This window comes from Triturus cristatus, chromosome 9 (genome assembly GCF_964204655.1).
Source record: "Triturus cristatus chromosome 9, aTriCri1.1, whole genome shotgun sequence".
In the NCBI taxonomy this organism is placed as follows: domain Eukaryota; kingdom Metazoa; phylum Chordata; class Amphibia; order Caudata; family Salamandridae; genus Triturus; species Triturus cristatus.
Window position 1 is genome coordinate 170,012,831 of NC_140592.1, and position 19,510 is coordinate 170,032,340.

The window sequence follows — 19,510 nt, forward strand, 5'->3', positions numbered from 1 at the left end:
TGGGTTCTTCGGACGTTTTCCGGTGGGGGCACAGCCGTGCGATGTGGCCCCAAGCTCCACACTCAAAGCACTGGGGTCCTTGAAAGGATGGTACCACCGGTTTTGGGGAGAGTGCTTTTGAGGGTTTCATCCGGGATTTTCTGTCATGTCGAGTCCCTACGGGGCGGCTGGTTTTCTCTGGTTCCCATGCAGGCTGTTTGGGTTGGGCTCGAGCAAAAGTGGCAGCCATATCCATGGCTTGTTCGGTGGTCAGACGAGGGTGTTGGCGTAACCATTTCTGCGTGTTATAGGGTAGGGCTTCTAGGAACTGTTCTAAATATATTCGGTCCATTATTTCCTCTTTGGTGCTATGAGTCGGGGTCAACCATTTATCTTCTGCCATCTTCAGTCTGAAAAACAGCGTTTTAGGGTTCTCCCCGGGTGTGCCTCGTTCTTTGCGAAATTGTACTCTATATGCTTCTGCATCAAGTCCTAGGTGGTCCAGAATCACCTTTTTGATCTCTACATAGGGGGTGGTACCCCCCCCCCCCCATTGGCTACCTGATAGGCCGCATGGGCTTCAGCCGTGAGCAAAGGGGCTAAAAAGAACGGCCATTTTTCCACTGGCCAGCCACAAGCCTGGGCGACCCGTTCAAAATTGAGCAAAAATGCATCAGGGTCCTCCCCTACTTGGTATTTTTGAAGGGAGATCCCGGAAGGTCCCGGGGTGGGTGTTCACGCTTCCTGTTGTGTAGGGACCGCCTGGGCGCTTAACAGCTTTTTTAGGCCTTCCATTTGGGCGCTCACTGTATTCTTACACGTGTCTCTATTGGCTTGGGCGGAGGTTGGTTGCTGTTCCACCACCCATCCAAGTTGATCCTGGCCCTTCACCAGGTGTTGTATCAACGCTTCCATCTTGGTAGTACAGATGACGGCTATTGTGCCCGCATTCTCCAACACTTGTGGGCTTGAAGAAACCACGGGAGAGCGATGGGGGGGGGTACAACGGGTTTTATTGGTCTGTTTACACGTTTGCAGAGGTATGTTGGTCGGTAGTATGGCAACGGTGTCTCTGTAGCGGTGTCAGGAGAGCCCCTCTTTCTTTCCCCTCTCGGTCTTCCCTTTGTCTGGTCTAGTTCGGGGTGGCTCGGCCTGCGGAAGGCGGCGTAGTGCAGGGGGTTGAGGAAACACAAACAAGACAAAAACCAAGTATGAGTGCTCTCTTGTCAAACGATGTCGGTGGGGAAAGGGAGTGAGGGACCTCTTGGTGCACAACACAGCAAACAGTGTGATCTAGTTCTGGGGGGGGGGGAGATTCACCGGGATACCCAAAAAGCACACTAGGAGAAAGTCGGCCCCTTAAGCATCTAGCGAGGGTTTCCCCTTCCGTCCCACCCAGCCCGTGAAACGCTCGCGTACCTGCGAGAGCCACGCTCCTCCGGGAACGTGGCTAGGAGGCTCTCGGAGTCGTTGGCCTTCTGGCTCTCGTTGCTCGTCGTCCGGTCCTTGGGATGTCGTCACCGTCTTGTACTCTCTCGTTCCTCTGGAGTTCGCTGTTCTCAGGATTCTCTCTTCCTCTCCGTCTGTTCCCGCTCCGTCTCCTCTCTCTCCTCCTCCGGTGTAAGCACACACTGGTTGTGTCCCGCTTCCGTGTTTTTCAGGCCAGTCCTCCTCGTCATCATCGCTGGGGGCGTGGCTTGGCGGTAATCCTTCCCACTTAAAGAAACAAGGTCCTTTTACCTCGCCCGAGATGGGATAGTGAACTCCCGGGTGGGTCCACTCCTCTGACTGGTGAGAGAGAAGAGGGGAAATTACGTTGGTCACTTCTGAGATCCTGGCAGGGTTATACTCAGTCTGCTTCCCCCAGTTACACAACAGCAGGGAATATTGGATGTTGTCCGCCCGCAAGCGTCGTTTCACTTCCAGAAATGATGATCTTTGCTTCTGCACCGCTCTTGCATAGTCAGGAAAGAACATAATCTGTTTGTTTTTTACACGAATTGGGCCCGATTGTCTCGCGGCCCTTAACACCACATTGCGGTCTCGAAAGTGCAAGAATTTTGCCAGCATCGGTCGGGTTGGGGCTCCGGGAGGAGGCTTGCGGGCCAGGACCCGATGGGCACGTTCAATGGAAAAGAAGGCTGTGCGGTCTGTAGTTGGAGTGAAGGATTTCACCCATGCTTCCATGTGCTCCACCGGGTTCGTACCCTCAATTCCCTCCGGGAGGCCTAGTGTGCGAATGTTGCAGCGCCTCGTTTGTAATCTTGTATGTTTGATGATGCTACACACGAAATCACCAGAGCAATACCCAATCCCATAGAAGATAGGATATGGGCGTCTCCTGACCCTCGGACAGTACTCACCAAGTACGGAGGGGTATTTCACCAGCTACCGGGGTGGTTGGAAGGAGCAGGTAACCTCATAGAAGAATCAAGAAGTTCCTTCTTCTGATGCGGTCGGCGTCCGACGTTCAGAGAGGGAGAATCACGCTGTACGGACTACAGTTCCAACGAAGTTAGTGGCTCAGGTCCGTGAAAACGTCACGTTTTCACGGACCTGAGCCACTAACTTCGTTGGATTGTCATGTGATGGTCTTTACTCCCGGTTCCTTCTATTCCAGTATTTTCACGTTCATACCCGTAATCCTGTTTTCACCGCCGGATCTCACCCTTGACGCTTGTAGCGCGGTTTACACCCCCGAGGCGTTGCACACGCTGTGCATACGGACTCCTTACTACGGCAATTTCTTTAACAATCAGGCCTGTACATATCACTGTCCTGATGAAGATCCTAGTATCCTCTTAACAGGATCGAAACGTCGTCGACCTTAGTTAAAACAGCATGCACATCAATCCATTGCGTAAAAAAGTGCAATTGCTGTTTTGAAAAAGCTTAAAACATTGGATAATGTAAATAAGCTCCTTTGTCTTGCCTGAAATGTCTTTGTGTGTTTTGTAAATGTCATTGTTCTTAGCGGATACAGGACTGTGTCCCACAAGTATTTTGTTGTTGTATATCTGCATTGTTTTATTGAAGAATTAAATTGGTTGTATGCTGTAGTATCGATTCTGGACTATATTTATTTTAATCCCTATTCAAATCATTTGAGGACCACTGTTTTTTGTAATTAAGGCTATGCTTGGTGACAGTTAACCAGGGATAAAAAATACATGACATTGTTAAAGAATCGAGAAACACAACAAGTATGCATATTGTGGAAAATTCCCTTTATTTTGATTCTACTGGAAAAAAGGATAGAACATTTTCATTTATTACGTTATGGTGATTGTTTATTTGCTTCCTCATAGCAGGGGGTTCAAGAGGCGTCATTCTGCTTTTCCCCTGTTAAGTGGTCCACTGTTTTCTTACTGGTGTGTATACATATTCATGTCATGTGCTAAAGATGTTTCTTTCTTGGGTGGTACAGAAAACATACATACTGTCAAAGGTATCACTGAGACTGCATCGTGTTTGCTATTCTTTCAGACAATCCTTTTCTTGATGGAGAATTAGAAAATTATGTTTTCTTCTATATAGAGCGGTGGACTTGTTATTTTTATTTACAAGTACACAAACCAGTACCTGTTTGTTAGGTGGTTTAGGTTAATAGAAACCCACACTTATCTGTACAATTTGCATTGTAGGCTTCCTCCCAGCTGATCAAACCCTTTCCTACCAACTCTTGATCGTTCCAAATACCTGTGCTATTACAGTTACTCTGGGTTGGAACTATCGAGAGGTGGACCCATTTTTAGCATCGAACCGTTCCTGAGGAATAACCGAGCTGATCGATGACTACTATGTTTATGGTTTGCTGTACCCAAAATAAACAGTTTGATGATAAAATTCAGAATAGGCTTAAATCGTAATAATCACTGGGAAGTTTTACTTTTTTTTCAGAAGGCAAGGGCTGGTGTGTTGGGGTTGGTTGGCATATAGAGTTCTCCAGGCTGCCATCCTACGATTAAGCCTGTTCTAGAAACCAGTAAGGCATTTGCAACTGTGGACTGAGGGAATGATGTACAAATTTAACCATAATGTTAGACTATTTACATTTTTGTTATCTGGGAGGCGTCGTTTATCAAAACCAGCGGTTCTCAAATATGGGATACATTTTCGTATGGATGCATTAAAATTTGTATTTGACATGCAAAACTAGTATGTGACTTGTGCTGTAGGACGAATTTGAATGGCTGTGAAACATTTGATTTTTTTATAAAATGAGCGTATATGAATTTTGGTGCTCTTGTTTAATACACTATGATCTTAAATAAACATATTTTACTACTACTTTGAATAAATGTCATTCTTCACAAAACACATTTAAATAGTTATGTACCAATCCATACTAAATAAACATAAAAATTGTCACACATACAAATCCACATGCAGTACTGATAGAACTGCTCACCAAGATAAAACATACTAAACTGACGCGCAGATCATAAAGTGCAATTCCATGCCACTTTCGACGATGCTTTCTTCCATAATAAAAATAATTGCTCTGTAAACATAGCCACCTCATTGATGTGGTTGCAAAGGGGCATCGTATTACCTTCATTATTTACGTTTGTTTTCTTTAAACGTACCAGTTTATTGTCCACTTTTTATTTCCAATCCTACTGCGGTTTTACATTTGATACCAGGTGAGGCAACGCCATAGAAGAAGGACAAAATGGAAATGTTAAAGATAAAGTATCCTTGAAGGCCATGTTGTAACAGCGCCCTTCGCTGTTCGTTTAAAAGGCTTTCAAACTAACTTGCGTCCGTCCACACTACAGCCTCCTTAGATTAAGAATTTATGTTTAAAGGCGAAACAAGATTTCCATTCACCTACGTCTTTAAATTGTATTATGTTCAAAATAATGTTCAAAATTACGTCAAAGAGAAACGTAAAATAAAACGATCCACCATATTTTTCACTGCAAAAGAATGTTTCATATACCAATGCTCTTTATCAAACGCTCTCGTAGAGGTTAGTGGACCTGGAAAGCTATAGGCTGAAGATGTCTTCTCGGTGAGCTGACGGTGCACATCCCCATGCCAGTTCCTCTGTCAAGACTGTAGAAGTGCAAGAGTTAGCCAAGCCCACCCGGCTACTGCGTGTACGCCCTCCTCTTGCGTCACTCCCTCCGTGCTCGCCCCACGACTGTCCCACCATCCTGTCGGGAGCGCGCGCGCAGGGCCGGGGATGGACCGGCGGGTCTGTTACAATAGGAACAAGTCTAAAGAGGAGGTTGGTGAATGTAAACAGTCGGTGTTAATAGCCTGAACCCCGTGCCAAGCCTCGGAGCCTCCGCCCACACTCAGCGTCCCGCTCTCTGGAGCCCGTGCCTCCCGGAGTCCCCCGCCTGCCCCCGGAGTTGCCGATCCCGGGTTCTAGGGATGGACTGAGCTCTCGGAAGGCAGGCTGCTCAGGCTCTTTCGGCTGGTGTCAACCGCTGGCCATGGGGCTCCGGGGGGGCGGTTGGCAGGCCCCGCCCGTTCGTGGATAATGCGCAGGTGAGCGCCGCAGCTGTCGGTCCCGCTCTGGAGCAGGAAGGCTTCCCTTCTGTCCCCGCGGCGGAGCCGGGCCGGAGCGAGCTGTCACCCATGCCTTCAGCCTTGGCCATTTTCACCTGCCGCCCCAACTCGCACCCTTTCCAGGAGCGCCATGTCTACCTGGACGAGCCTGTCAAGATCGGACGCTCGGTGGCTCGCTGCCGGCCGGCGCAGAGTAATGCCACCTTCGACTGCAAGGTGCTGTCCCGCAACCATGCGCTCGTCTGGTTCGACCACAAGACCTGCAAGGTGAGGCTTGGTACATGGGTGCGGCTGGGTTTACAGTGGGGGCACGCAGCCTTCAAATGATACTCGAGAGCGAAGTGAGCAGGAGTTCTGACTTTTTGCATGTATGTACATGGCAGTCTGCGAAATAAAGTAGTGTAGTTAGTGCACGGTGTTTGGATTGCTAAACCTAAAAGGAGTGTCAATATTATATACAGCGTTCGAAAAGAGGTCTGACCACTTGACACCTGGGTGTTGTAAGGATATCCGCTAATGGCTTGGAGGCTTCATAACGCTTACAGATTTTGATGGGGCGAATTGATACAATATATATAGGCGAATATTTACAGGAATGGGCATGACTTGTGGCACTAGCTATGCATAGGTGGCTATAAATAGACTCTTGTACATAGGGGCTTGGTTGTAGGTAGTCTCTTAAGACCTGATACTGGTATATAGAGAGAATGTTTCCTATGTAAAGGCTTACTATGGATACGCACCAATTGAGAAGTGACTGTTTTTGGTATAAGTGATGGTTTTAATATATTGTCTGCACACATACAGACTATGAGGTTAGGACTGACGTCTAAGAGCTAGGCTGTACCTTGTTGATATACCCTATCCTAAAGGAATTAAAGCGGTTATTCCGATGTGTTGTATACGGTGGCACTGAAGTCATTCGAGTTTATACGAGCTGCCTATGAATACGGTATGCGCTATTCTATCTCTCGCAGGGTGTGCAAATGTATCTCTTTTAGCTGATTTGCTGAGCATACGACCTCTAGTATTACTGTATGTGGGGTATTTCTTTGAATGGGTACTGGACACACGTTTGGTAAAAACTGATTCCAGAGAGACATCTTTATGTGGGGTGACTGGCTTTTCCATGCTGAAAGGTCGTGTGGGGATAAACGCTGTCAAGATTGCATTGGCGCTACTTATGTCATACCGTTCTATAAGTGAATCTAATGTCTGCCATCTGACAGACTACGTATGACATTTTTGCGTTTAGGGTGTTCTTTCATGTACATATAAATTGCCATCAAGACTACAAAGTATTCTAGTGTGCCAATATGTCTAAGAAATAGAACATAGATTCCAATTATGTGCACTATCTCCAGGTGTACCTTAATAGCATTTGATTACTTTCCTGTGCCTGGCCCATTTCAGTGCAGTAGACGTTAACACCCCCCCCCCCCCCCTCCCTCTCATCGCCAAGCTTATCCTATCGCTTTTATTTTCCTATGGTCAGATAAAACCTGTTTAATTTCTTTCGCTGGTGTTTGCCATAATAACTATTGCTTATTTTCATTTTATTTCTGGGAGGAGAATATACAAGAATATAATCTACAAAGTAATGGCACACGATTGACATGCAATGTTTATATTACAATTGATCTTAATTTAGACTCGCTATTGGCCATAACACTTCCTTGGCACGGACTGACATCTGGCAGGTGCACAATTTAAGAGCTTTACAGTACATAGTTTTTGCTGTACAGTCTGAGCATTTTATGTAGGTGTCTGCACCTAATGTTGGAATTATCCATGTGAGATTTAGTTTGTATGGAAGGTAACGTCCTGTACAAAATCTGGAAAGTTTTTATTTGTGTAAAACTGCCATTCGTGCCGGAATGACACAGGGCATCTATTGAGTTAGTTAAGGGTTGACACCAAGTGGGCTGTACCCTTGAGTAATCAGTTTTATGTACAACTTAATTATTGACGGAAGATGGATACAGACTACATGCGCATCCAGTCAATTGCCTTTGTTATAATAATACAATCGGTTCTAAGGCACATCAATTTGTACCAATGTGATAGTGCTGAAGGCATAGTGTGCCTTTTTGTGTTGTAGATGTCCTTATATGTACACACATATTGGTTGTGTCTTTTATGCAGTGGGCAGTTTTTATGGTATAGAGATACTGTAACCCGTAAGGGTTGTAGTTAACATAAGTTTTAAGAACAAACCTTTATATTCATAAAATTTGCACCATCGTGAGGATCTTATTTGTTGTATTGTGAAGTATGCATTTGTCTTGCATAGCTAGGACGTATGCTCTACTGAAAAATGTTTGTTTGGGGGATTTGTAAAGCGCATGGCTGCCCAAGGGCTTTCCAGCGCTGAAAATATAATTTAACTTATTTTTATTCAACTACGTTACTTGTTATAGATGCAAAGAATTGTGCATTTTTCACTCTGGTTATTTGTAACAAATATTGTGATTTTATCTGGGAATTAAAAACAATAGTGTCAGTAAGTTGTAATACAAGTCATTTGTAAGCACATCGAGATTTGGCTGCCTCGTGACAAATAGGGAAACAATCGGATAAAACAGTATCTTGGCATGCACACATGGATTTGGGCAACCTGTCACTAAAGTTAAAAAACACACATCCTGAAAATACCGTTGCTGGATTATTTGCAGTGTGTGAGGAATTAAGGATGTTCGATTAATTGGAAGTGTTTTGAGTTCATTCTTGTAGTGGATAATATTTGATGTCCGTTGCAGATAAAGTGGGAGCAAGTTTTATATTTCATTAACTCATTCTGAGTGGGGCTGTTTCAGAAATTTTTACTTTCAAAATCTTGAAATCTTTCTGTAGAAGGACCGCAATGTGGAGCAAGCATGTCCTATTTCAAGTTGGTAGTTTTTGTAAATATCAGGAGTCTGCGTTTTGCGATGTAGGTTGGAAAATCTTATTGAAGAAAGAGTGAGTCTCTAAATTAGTGCACTGAAGTCGAGACTGACATCTTATGGAAAGAAATATATTCCTTATACCAAGCACGCACCATAAAGTTTTCATGGTTGCACGTCCTTTATAATGGTGATCCCGAGTTGTGCATACACCTAGTCAGGCCCAGAGAAGCCTAATGCCTGGGGCCTATTTGAAAGGTTTATTTCAGAAATTTTTTATTCCCATAACGGAAATTTCGCTCTTTTCAGTGTTCTAAGTGGTTATGAATGGGCTGGTTTGAGTCCACCATCAAGCCAAGAGATCATGCATTTGTTATGATGTTGGGTATTACCCTTTCTTTGATGTTCAGGACAGAGCAATTAAAATAAGCAGAACTATTTTAAATTGTGGTCATGCATTGGATAACGTCATGTCTGCTGATTATATTCCGGTATTGTCTTTCAGCCACAAATGTAGTCAATTATGATAGCAAGCTCTATCCATATATCATGGCTTCTACTTTTGTTGTAAGAGAATGCAGGTAATTTAGATCCTACTTGTACTCTGCACTCAAAAGGGCATCAAAACCTTGATTTCCATGAACTCAGTATCGTGTACCTGAAACCATGAAGAGAATTTGAGGGCCCGGCTACCAATATGCATGCTGGTGTTAATGAAGAAGTTTAGGCGCTCATTTTTGCCAGCAAATTCAGTGGACTAAGGGGACAAGGTTCGTCACTTAACTGGATGCGTAAGTTGTTAAACTTAATCTTCAGTGTGTTTTTTAAAATTTTATTTAAAAAAATTTTTTTTTTTTTTGCCTGTATTGCCGACTGCAATGCAGCAGGTTTCTTTCATGTTATTAATTTGGTTTAATCCTATTTTCAATATGTCTTTGCTAGGCTAGATATCATTGTAATGAGATAGACGTCTGTGAAATCAAGGGAAGGCTTATTCTGTATTGGCTTACTTGTAAACCCGTGAGCCCTAAAGCAATATTTTTTCTCTTTTTTTTTTTTTTTTTCCTGATGACACGGACTCTGATATGGCTGAGCGGGCAAGGCCTATTGCTTTTGAGATTTTGTCTCCGAGTATGCCTGTAATGATACTGATTTTTGTTGAGCGGTGAAGTGATCAAAAGTATATTTAATGTTACGCTGTTTCAAGGCAATGATGTGTTTGCAAGGTGAATGTTTGTATAGCTCATTGTGGTGCTCCAACGTCTCCTTATTTTTGTTATGTTCTGGAATGGTCAAACGTGGAGAAAAGTGAAGCTACAATAGGGTCTGCCAGAGGGCAATTTAACCACTCTTGTTGTGAGTGGATCAAACTTTGATGTTTGCAAACTTGCTACTAAGAAGTATACAGATTTGATACGAATTGCGCATCAGCTCTGCTCGTTGCAATATGAGATTAACTGTACTTTCATGAGATTAGATGGTTGTCTTAAGAGATGGTGTGGTTTGCTATGGTTTTAGTAGTTAGTTGTCATGTTTATTTTGAATCATGAGTTTGGGGAAGGGGGTCTGTTTGTCTGTGCTCTGTATTTTCATAGTGAAAATTCATGTAGGCTGTTATTTAGTAGCAGGGTCGGTTATGTCTTGGTGTGGGCTGCTTAGTGTTTTTCTGATGTCTTGTTCATATTTTGAGTTCTTTAGAGGGGAGGCTGTATTAATGGCTTTTGAATATTGACTAGAATGCTAGTGGCTCTCTGTATCTGCTAATAGAGGAGGTTCATTCTAGTTTTTGCCTAGTAAGTAAAAAAAAAAAGAAATAAGACAGGAGTGGAGTGGAAAGTGTCATTTCATGAAGAATTTTTAGGTTGTGGTACTTGGATAGATGATTTTATGGCTTTTCTCTGTGAGGTTTCAGACATAGTGTTTTTTTGTGTATGTCCGTCTCTGCTGTCGTTTTTGTTTTCTGATTTATACTATGATCTGTAACCTTCTTTTCACTCCTATTTCATCCTGTTTTCTTTCACAGTTGTTTTTAAAATATCTTTTTTTGTTATTCATTGCTTTTGCCTATGTGTTTCTTCCATTGTTTCCCCTCCGTATTCCCCTTTTTTGTACTTTGTGTTAATGTTCACACTAATTATGAAAGTTTCTACCATCTGCCTTTCTTACTTTCTCACTTTATTCATTCTCTTTTTTCAAAATCAATTTTTATTAAAGTGACCACATAAAATGCAAATTATAATATTAGCAAGCAGGCTTCTATCAGAGTAAAGGCTGTTTGTACTCGCATAGTAAAGTGGTGATCTCACATTGAGAAGATCATTCCTGTCTGCATAGCTCCTGCCCGGCATTCAGAAATAGAGATGTCATACTACTGAGAAAAAGAGGTAGTTGTGTGGGGGTGTATAAATATGTTTTACATGGATGAGTAACCTTCTGCCATTACAACTCTTTTTGTAGTTCACATAATTTTCTCCTCATTCGCCTTTGACCTATTTGTATTTATTTGTCTTATTCATTGTAATGGCAAAATGTAGGAATCCCTACAAGTTGTATAGTCATTGTATTGGCTAAAGTTTTTGGATCCAATTGCTGGATGAGGATAGCTGTTATCCTTTTCGATTTGTTTGTGGCTTTTGACATTGCAAATCATAATCTATTGCTACATCATCTGGATCTATGTATGGGTAACCGGGGCAGTGCTCAGGAGTGGCTGCAGTCCTTTTATCAGACAGTGGCCAGCATTTAGAGCTGGGTCAGTGTCATTCACCGACTGTTATCATTCCTTGAGGGATTTCCAAGTAGTTTGACGTCCTTTCTGCATTTCATTTTTTTTTATTCATCTCTCCGAGCTACAAAGAACTTTATTTGATACAGGTACTTATATCTTGTGACAGACCTATAAATAGCCTGAATATCGCTTCTTACAGAGCTAATGTTAAGCTAGTATACAACCAGCAAAGTAAGAGTTGGCTTGTACAAATTCTGCGAAGGGTTTTGGATAGGCAGGATAGTGGCGCTCAGGCTGGTTAGCGGTAGAGTGTAAAAGAAAAAGAACTTTACGGTGCAACCAGGTCAGGGGAAGACCCGAAAAACCCCTGCATATTATGTGAGTGGAGGACCCACATATCTAATTAGAAACAAGTCCTGGGCACACGTACAAAGATAACGTTATTCTTAAAGTCATGTGCACTAAATAGTGCTTGATTAACGAGAAATTACAGAGGTCGACACCGGTAGTTTCATGTGATAGACGATGTTTATGCAAACTGTCGCGCTAAAATACGTGATCGATGGACCGGTGATAATTCCAACCCGGTCGGGGCTCCCGCATTTCGGAAGCGAGACGGACTCGCGCTGGATCCTGCTTCTTTCAGGCTACGACGAACACGGACGCACCCGCCCGTTTGTCTCGATTGATTTGATATTACAGTTTTGTGTACTACAGAACCTTTGTTATATGAATACCCGCCCCGACCGGGTTGGAATTATCACCGGTCCATCGATCAAGCAATTTAGCGCGATAGTCAGCCCTGAAGTCACGGGTTACTACCCAGGTGACGCAACACGTGTCGGCTGGTGCATTCTTTTGACAAACTCTAAGTTTGCATAAACATCTATCACACGAAACTACCGGTGTCGACCTCTGTAATTTCTCGTTAATCAAGCACTATTTAGTGCACTTGACTTTATGAATAACGATATCTTTGTACGTGTGCCGAGGACTTGTTTCTAATAAGAGTTGGCTTGTGGTTCACGTATATAGTGCAGAAACCCTCCATTTGGTGATGTAACACTGCCTGCCATTTCCAAGGTAGGGCCTAATTGGTATTACGGTGTGAAGGGCCTTTATGTAAGCAGCTTAAACATGGAAGGCATGGACTGTAACTTAACATGTTATATTGAGTGCTGGTTGTTGCTTTTAACATTACAAAGGTTTTGAGTTCCACCAGGGGAACGAAAGAGCTGGGACATGCTTTGTGTATAGACGCCTTATAGGAGACCTGGTCTCACACAGGGTAGGTAGCAAAGTGTTGAAATACCTGTATAGTAAGGTTTTATACAGGGTGTACTTCTAATGTAGATGCAACCACACTTTTATACTGTGAATATAGACTATAGGTCTTTAAATGCATCTAATAAAGCATAAGGTTTGTACATCCACCTGAACCGTTACTTCAGGTTTATGCTACCTGAATATGTAGTTTTAAATATCATGCTCCCAAAATATCATGCCCTAAATAGACTACCAACATTTTGTGAAGGTAAGTAAAGACCACTACAGTTAACTCCACATATATGTGTCCTTTGACTATATCTTTATATTTTTAAGGTATGTTGATGCAGAGTTGAAATTAGTAAATCTATACTACCAGTATTTTAGTAGCATAATAATTAACGTGATGATTTCACTGCTAGACCTATTTATCCAACACCGCATCCAGAGCACACTATGGGCCAGGTACCCTCGTATCCCATTGCCCCAGATTTTTCTCCACTCTCATCGTTATGGAAGATGGCGGTGATCACTTGATTTCTAGGCTTTATCACGGGTGCCTGGACCTGGTGCCCACTGCAGATGCCGGGCTGCACGGAGCGCTGATCTGCAACATCCATTGCCGGATGATGTTTGGTACTACTGCGGCCTTCAGACCAAGCTAGTCTCCCCTAATCACAAACACAAATTCTTGCACTATAAATTCCTCAGATGCGCTATGTGACCCCCAAGTTCCTGGCCAGGGTGGACCCCCTCCCGCTCCTTGACGTGTCTCAAGTGCAGGGCGGATAAGGCAGATTTTTTCCACTTAGTAGGGGCATGGCCCCATATCCAAATTTTGTCATGATATCTTTGCTCAGCTGTCTCAAATGCTGGAAATAGCGATAGCCCCAGCATCCCTGCTTGTGTTACTAGGTTATGGTCACAATATTCCTAAGGAGTCCTGGCACTTTGCGGCACTAGCCCTGCTACTCGCTCAGTGCTAGATTGCGTTATGCTGGGTTAGCACCTGCTGCCCTTAGGCGGGGGGCTGGATTGAGAGCCTTGCATTTTGCGACAAGACAAGCGAGATATATGCGCTGATGCAGCCCCCTACCTCCTGCCCACGGAATATTTGGCAACCTGTTTGCGCTTAACTGCTGCATCAGAACTCCCTATCACAAGATTGAATTGCCTGGGCTGTGCACCCCCCCCCCCTTTTTATATGCCCCCCCCCCCCCCCCCCCCCTTTGGCAACACAGGCCTGTTCCTGTGGGAATGGGACGCTCCATGGTCCTGGGGTGCACCCTTGTGTCCCTTCTAATACCATCGGCACATGCTACAGGTCTGCTCCTCCGCACATCAATGCCTGCCTGGGCCACTCGGCGCACTATACTCCTTGACACCACAATGTGTACAGAGCGTGTGTTTTCACTCCATGTATAAATAGCGAAATGGTTGCTTGTTATGCAACTACTTATGGCACTGCACTTGTATACTGTATTGTCTGTCACGGAATGTAGTGGTTTGTTTTGTTGGTTGTACTGGCAAATGATAAATACAATTAAAAAAAGCTATATATTTAATTTATTGACAAACTACAGGAGGTGTGTAGGAGATCATAAAATTTGAGCTAAGGAATTGTCTATCACCCACTGCTCTATGCGATCTACTGATCTATAATTGAGGCTGCTGGCAGTCACCTTTAGGAGTATAGACTTGGCGTTCATGTTAAATGGAAATTTAGGAAGAAATCACAAACTATACTAAGAACCTTTTGATGAGCCTTCTGGTGATACTTTGTAATACTATTGTAATCTTAATATTAAAAAAAAAAGTTTTTCGAAATGTAAGAATGATTGTCTGGTGGCTGCTGTGCGAAAGTTTTAATTCTAGTGATGGTCATTGTTTTCGGCCTCTGGTTGGACTTGGTATGGACAGCTAAAAAAAAATAGATATTATTTTTATTCTAATTATTATTTTGAGACATGGGAATCTTTATTCTGCCTCTGTATACCGCTGATCAAACTAGTGATTTTCGTATTCCGAGATAGGCTACTAATTGTAGTCCCGTCCCTGAGTGTCTTGACATGCCACTGATTAAGATTAGTCATTTTTCGCTTGTTTCTGAGCCAAACTGCAGACCATTTTAAACAGTGGAGTTTCATGTTGAGCTTACTTTTAACCAATATTTATAATTATGGGGTTATACCAACGTCATGGAAAGTTTCTCCATGAATGCAGCTTGGGGGTCAGATCTCCCAAAAATTGTCTAATAAGCATTATTTATTTTGGAAAGCAGATTATGTGGTATATTGTTGGATAAATTATCACAGTGGGTTGGGGATAGATGTATATTAACGTTTTTGAAGACTGGCTTTCAGGTCACCTGCTCTACTCTTGATCGCATTATGGCTTTAAATTTGTTAGCCACCCTTTCCTTGGTGAATATTACTAACCAGCTTTTTGTGTACCTCATTGACTATTCCACTGCTTTCGACATGGTAGACGGAAATCTGCTTTGGACTAGAGTGTAAACTGTATTAATAGGACCTTATTACATTCAAAAACATGGCTACAAGTGAAGCTGCTAAATGACAAGGAGCCGCCCCCTAAAATTTACACTTCCAATAGCGTGAAACAATGATGTATTTTTGCACCAATGTTGTTTTTCCTTGTACACTGATGATTTGCCAGGTTATTTGGCTATCTAGATGGACTGTCACCTAAACAGAGACTTTAGGATTAGTAATTTAGTTTACAATGAGCATATAATCAGAATATACTATCCAGGTCGTATGTAAGCTGACAGCGTCTGCTTTCTAAACATAAATAATGTAAGATAAATTGCTTAGAAATGTATATAAAACCAAGATTGTCATCCAACTGTCTGAATCCTCCGTTTACTTGGACAACTGAGTCTAATATAATTGAACACTTCTTCAGCTAAGTCCATATTGAACTGTAATCTTAAATTAAAAATTAAACTGGATCCTTAAATTGCAAGACTGCTGTCTAGGAGCAAGGACACAGGTAATGCTGTTGGGTGCTTTGGCATTAAAATACGCTGGGCATACAGTGGGTCATGCTATTAGGCGCGTTTCATTGTTTTAATTTTATTTGCATTTGTTTCATAGCTGATTTCAGCTCTCTAAAAGCTTTATTTACAATTGATGTTTTCTTGAAATCCTAAGATCCATATTTAGTGGTACACTGCATTATCAGGAGTCTTGCACAATATCAGCTGCCAGATTTAGTCTCTTTCTACTCTGTAGTCTCTGTGATTTGCTCCTTTATCATATAAATGTTCTGATTATGTTCTGTGTTCTTAGTCTGTTATGAGACAGTCCAATTTTGTCTCAAATTTTGCTTCAATAATGAACACTAATTTTCATATCTTAGATTTATTTCATATTGAAATTATTTAATGGGAATGTGCCTATTAGTCCTGGCCCTTTTGACAGGGTTATCCTCTAACGTTTGGCATTTTGCCTTCTATGTTTCTGACCCTGTTTTTGTTGGCTATAGGATTCTGGCACTTTATCACTGCTGATCAGTGCTAAAGTGCATATGCTCTCTGTATAAATTGTGATATGATTGGTTATTCATGAGTGGCATATTTGATTTACTGGTAAGTCCCTAGTATAGTGCATGGTGTGTGCCAAGGCCTGTAAATCAAATGCTACTAGTGGGGTTGCATCACTGGTTGTGGCACCCACACGAGTAGCCCTGCAAATGTGTGTCAGACATACTACTGTAGTGTCTGCACGCGCAGTTTTAAATTGCCATGTTGCCCTGGCTAGTGCACCCACTTGCCAGGCCCTAACCATCCCTCTTCTTATATGTAAGTCACCCTTATGGTAGGCTCAAGGTACGCCCATGGGCAGTGTGCAGTGTATATGAAAGGTAGGACATGTACTGGTATGTCGGACTTGTTCTGTGAGTAAAATACTGACAATTTAGTTTTTCACTATTGAAAGGCTATCTGCCCCATAAGCTAACATGGGAGTTGCTTTGTAGCATCTTGCAAGTATAATTTTGCATAGGGGCAAGATAGAGAAATGGTGTTCAGGCTCTCTGAACTCAGATTTTAGTAACGCAGCTTATGGTGAAGGTGGTTTTTAAATTGTTTGTTTGAAAATGCCACTTTTAGAAAGTGGGCATTTTCTTACTTTACCATCATGTGTGACTCTGGCTGTTTGTGTATTCAGCGTCTGGTGTTGGAGTGACAGGAGCTGGGCATGTACATTCACTGTAGACAGTCACTGGGGGTTGAGGTGTGTCCTTCCTCGCTTGGATGTCTCATCGCTGGGCTGAATAGACCTGGTCTGCATTTAGTGGTGGGAGAAGTTTTGCTTGCACCTGAATAGGCTGTGTCTCCTATTCACAATGCTGGCTCAGTCCCCTGTGGTCATGCTGCACCAGGGAGGACAGGACTGGTTTGGACTGGGTTCAGAGACCCTTCCCACAAAGAGAACAAAGACAATTTGGGTTATAAGTATTGGACCTAAATCCCCAGGATTTTAGATTACTTCAAGGAAAAAGATGACCCTGCTAAGAAGAAGGGCGGAAGGACTGTGTGAGGAGCGCTGCCTTTTCTGTGTGAGGGGTGAGTTGGCCTGCAGTTGCTGCTTCTTTCACGGGTGGAATCTTTTTCCCCTGCTGTGGTATCCTGCTTGTGAAGGGAATCTCCAAGGGCATGTGCGTGCTGGTCTCCTGTTGGAAATCTCACAGAGATAAAAGATTTCAAGAAAGAACCTTGCTGGATCTAAAGTGACCTGCCTTGTGGGAAATCGTTTCAGGGTGACAATTTCTACTTGACATAGATGACTGTGTGCACCAGGTACTAAGTTGTGTACGTGTGCTTGTTTTGCTTCAGAGGAAGGGCTATCTGTAACGTTTTCACCACAGTATGAAGGCTGCAGGTAGTATGATCTTTAACATCTTCAGACAGTCGTTATTTTAAGTGAATAGGTACTCTTTGGACAAGTTTTGGAAAGAGTGTACACTGTGTTTAGTAGATACTTTTTAACCCCTTCGCTGCCAGGCCTTTTCCCCCTCCTGTGCCAAGCTTTTTTTTGGCTATTTGTGGTAGTGCGCGCTTAGGCCCCTGTAACTTTTTGACCACATAAGGTATCCACGCCAAATTTGCGTCCTTTTCTTCCAACATCATGGGGATTCTAAAGTTACTCCGGGTTTGTGGATTCTCCTAGAGGGGTCACAGAAATGAGCCAAAATACAGCAAAATCTTGTTGTTTTTTTTAAAAACGGGCTGCAAATGAAAGCATCTGGGTTTTTCCCTGCAAATGTTATCAAAAAAGGGTTTGTGGGGTTGAAATCACCATTTTCCCAGCTTTTCGGGGATACCAGACTTTTGTCAGAAACCCAACATTTTTTACACAGTTTTGGCATTTTTCTGGGACATAGCCTATTTTTGCTATTTTTTTGTGCTTTTGACCTCCTTCCAGTTAATGGGTACAAAAGCATTAATGGATCCTGGAAAGCTATACATTTTCTAAAAGAAGACAAAAGTCTGAATTCAGCAAGGGGTCATTTGTGTAGATCCAGCAAGGGTTTTTAATAGAAACAAACAGTTAAATATAGGATAAATTGAAAATTAGTTGAAAAAAACAGCCTTTTGTGTCGACGTTTTCACCTGTAACTTCTTCTAATTATGACAGCTCTTTGAAAGCAATATACCGTTGCATCCGCTGGACATTACTGGTTGTGGGGATATATAGGACTTGTAGGTTCACCAAGAACCCAGAGCCAAAAACTGAGTAGTAACTTGCAATGGTTTTTTATTATGTACCGGGTATATAGTAATTATTCCGTAAAAAAGTGTACATGGAAAAATCGGTATGAAAGACACCTATGTATTTCTGAAATGGGAACAAAATGTAGAGTTTAGAAACAGTAGATATTTGCACATTTCTGAAATTGGGAAAACTCATACTAGCATGAGAATTATCAGTCATTTTTTAGAATGACTTCTTTTTTACACAATATCTTTCATTTGGAAGGCAGAAATGCATCGAAAGTCAATAGATAATAACAGTTCCTTTACAAATCTGAATTACCCTAAGTCTCCCGATTAAAAATGGTACCTCACTTGTGTGGGTAGGCATAGTGCCCACAACAGGAAACGGCACAAAACGCAACGTGGTCACAACTCAATATCGCAGTGAAAATTTACCCTTTTTTTGCAAAGTGCCTAGCTCTAGTTTTTGAACATTAGCTCTGCGGGCACCTTGGGAAACCTAGCAAACCTATACATTTTTGAAAACTAGACACACAGGGGAATCCAGGATGGGGTGACTTGACTGCCCCCCACCAGGGTCTGTTACCCAGAATCCCTTGCAAACCTAAAAAATTGTCAAAAAAACCACATTTTCCCCACATTTCTGTCGTGGAAAGTTCCGGAATCTGCGTGGATCCACAAATTTCCACCCACCCCGCATTCCCCAAAGTCTTACGAGAAAAATGGTACCTCACTTGTGTGTGTTGGCCTAGTGCCCGCGACAGGAAACGGCGCAAAACGTAGTGAGGCAACATCAAAATTGCCTATCTCAAAACCACCTGGTTTTGCAAGGGGGGTCACCTGGGTTTTTGGCCCGGTGCTCGGCGGCCATCTAGGGAAACCTACCAAACCCATACATTTCTGAAAACTAGACACCCGGCGGCTTCCAGGGAGGTATGGCTTGCGTGGAACCCCCAACGTTTCCTTACCCAGAATCCCCTGCAAACCTGAATTTTAACTGAAAAAAACACTTTTTTCACACATTTTTGTGTGGGAAAGTTGTGGCATCACCGGGCCCAAGTACCCGCGACAGGCAAGGACCCAAAACGTAGTGATGCGACATTTGAGATAGGCAATTTTGATGTCACCACACTACGTTTTGGTCCCTTGCCTGTCGCGGGTACTTGGGCCTCCCACACAAGTGAGGCACCATTTTTACCGGGAGACCCAGGGGAACGCTGGGAGGTGGGAAATTTGAGTGAGCCCAGTGATGCCACAACTTTCCCACCCCAAAATGTGTGAAAAAAGAGATTTTTTCAGCTAAAATTGAGGTTTGCAGGACATTGTGGAGAAAATAACTTTTTGGAATTCACAAGAGAGACATCACCATGAACTCCCGTGGGTTTACAA

At 42.9% G+C, this 19,510-nt stretch overlaps 1 protein-coding gene across 10 annotated transcripts in view; it reads left to right on the forward strand.

The window, feature by feature from the left end:
* The first annotated feature begins 5,082 nt into the window (after positions 1-5,082).
* SLMAP (sarcolemma associated protein) overlaps positions 5,083-19,510 on the forward strand; it is a 1,011,035-nt gene continuing 996,607 nt past the window's right edge. For all 10 annotated transcript variants that reach the window (XM_085624675.1, XM_085624673.1, XM_085624676.1 and 7 more), the window contains exon 1: positions 5,083-5,769. In XM_085624675.1, the coding sequence (XP_085480801.1) occupies positions 5,572-5,769 (198 nt within the window). In that variant the 5' untranslated portion in view covers positions 5,083-5,571. The remainder of the gene's footprint in view (positions 5,770-19,510) is intronic.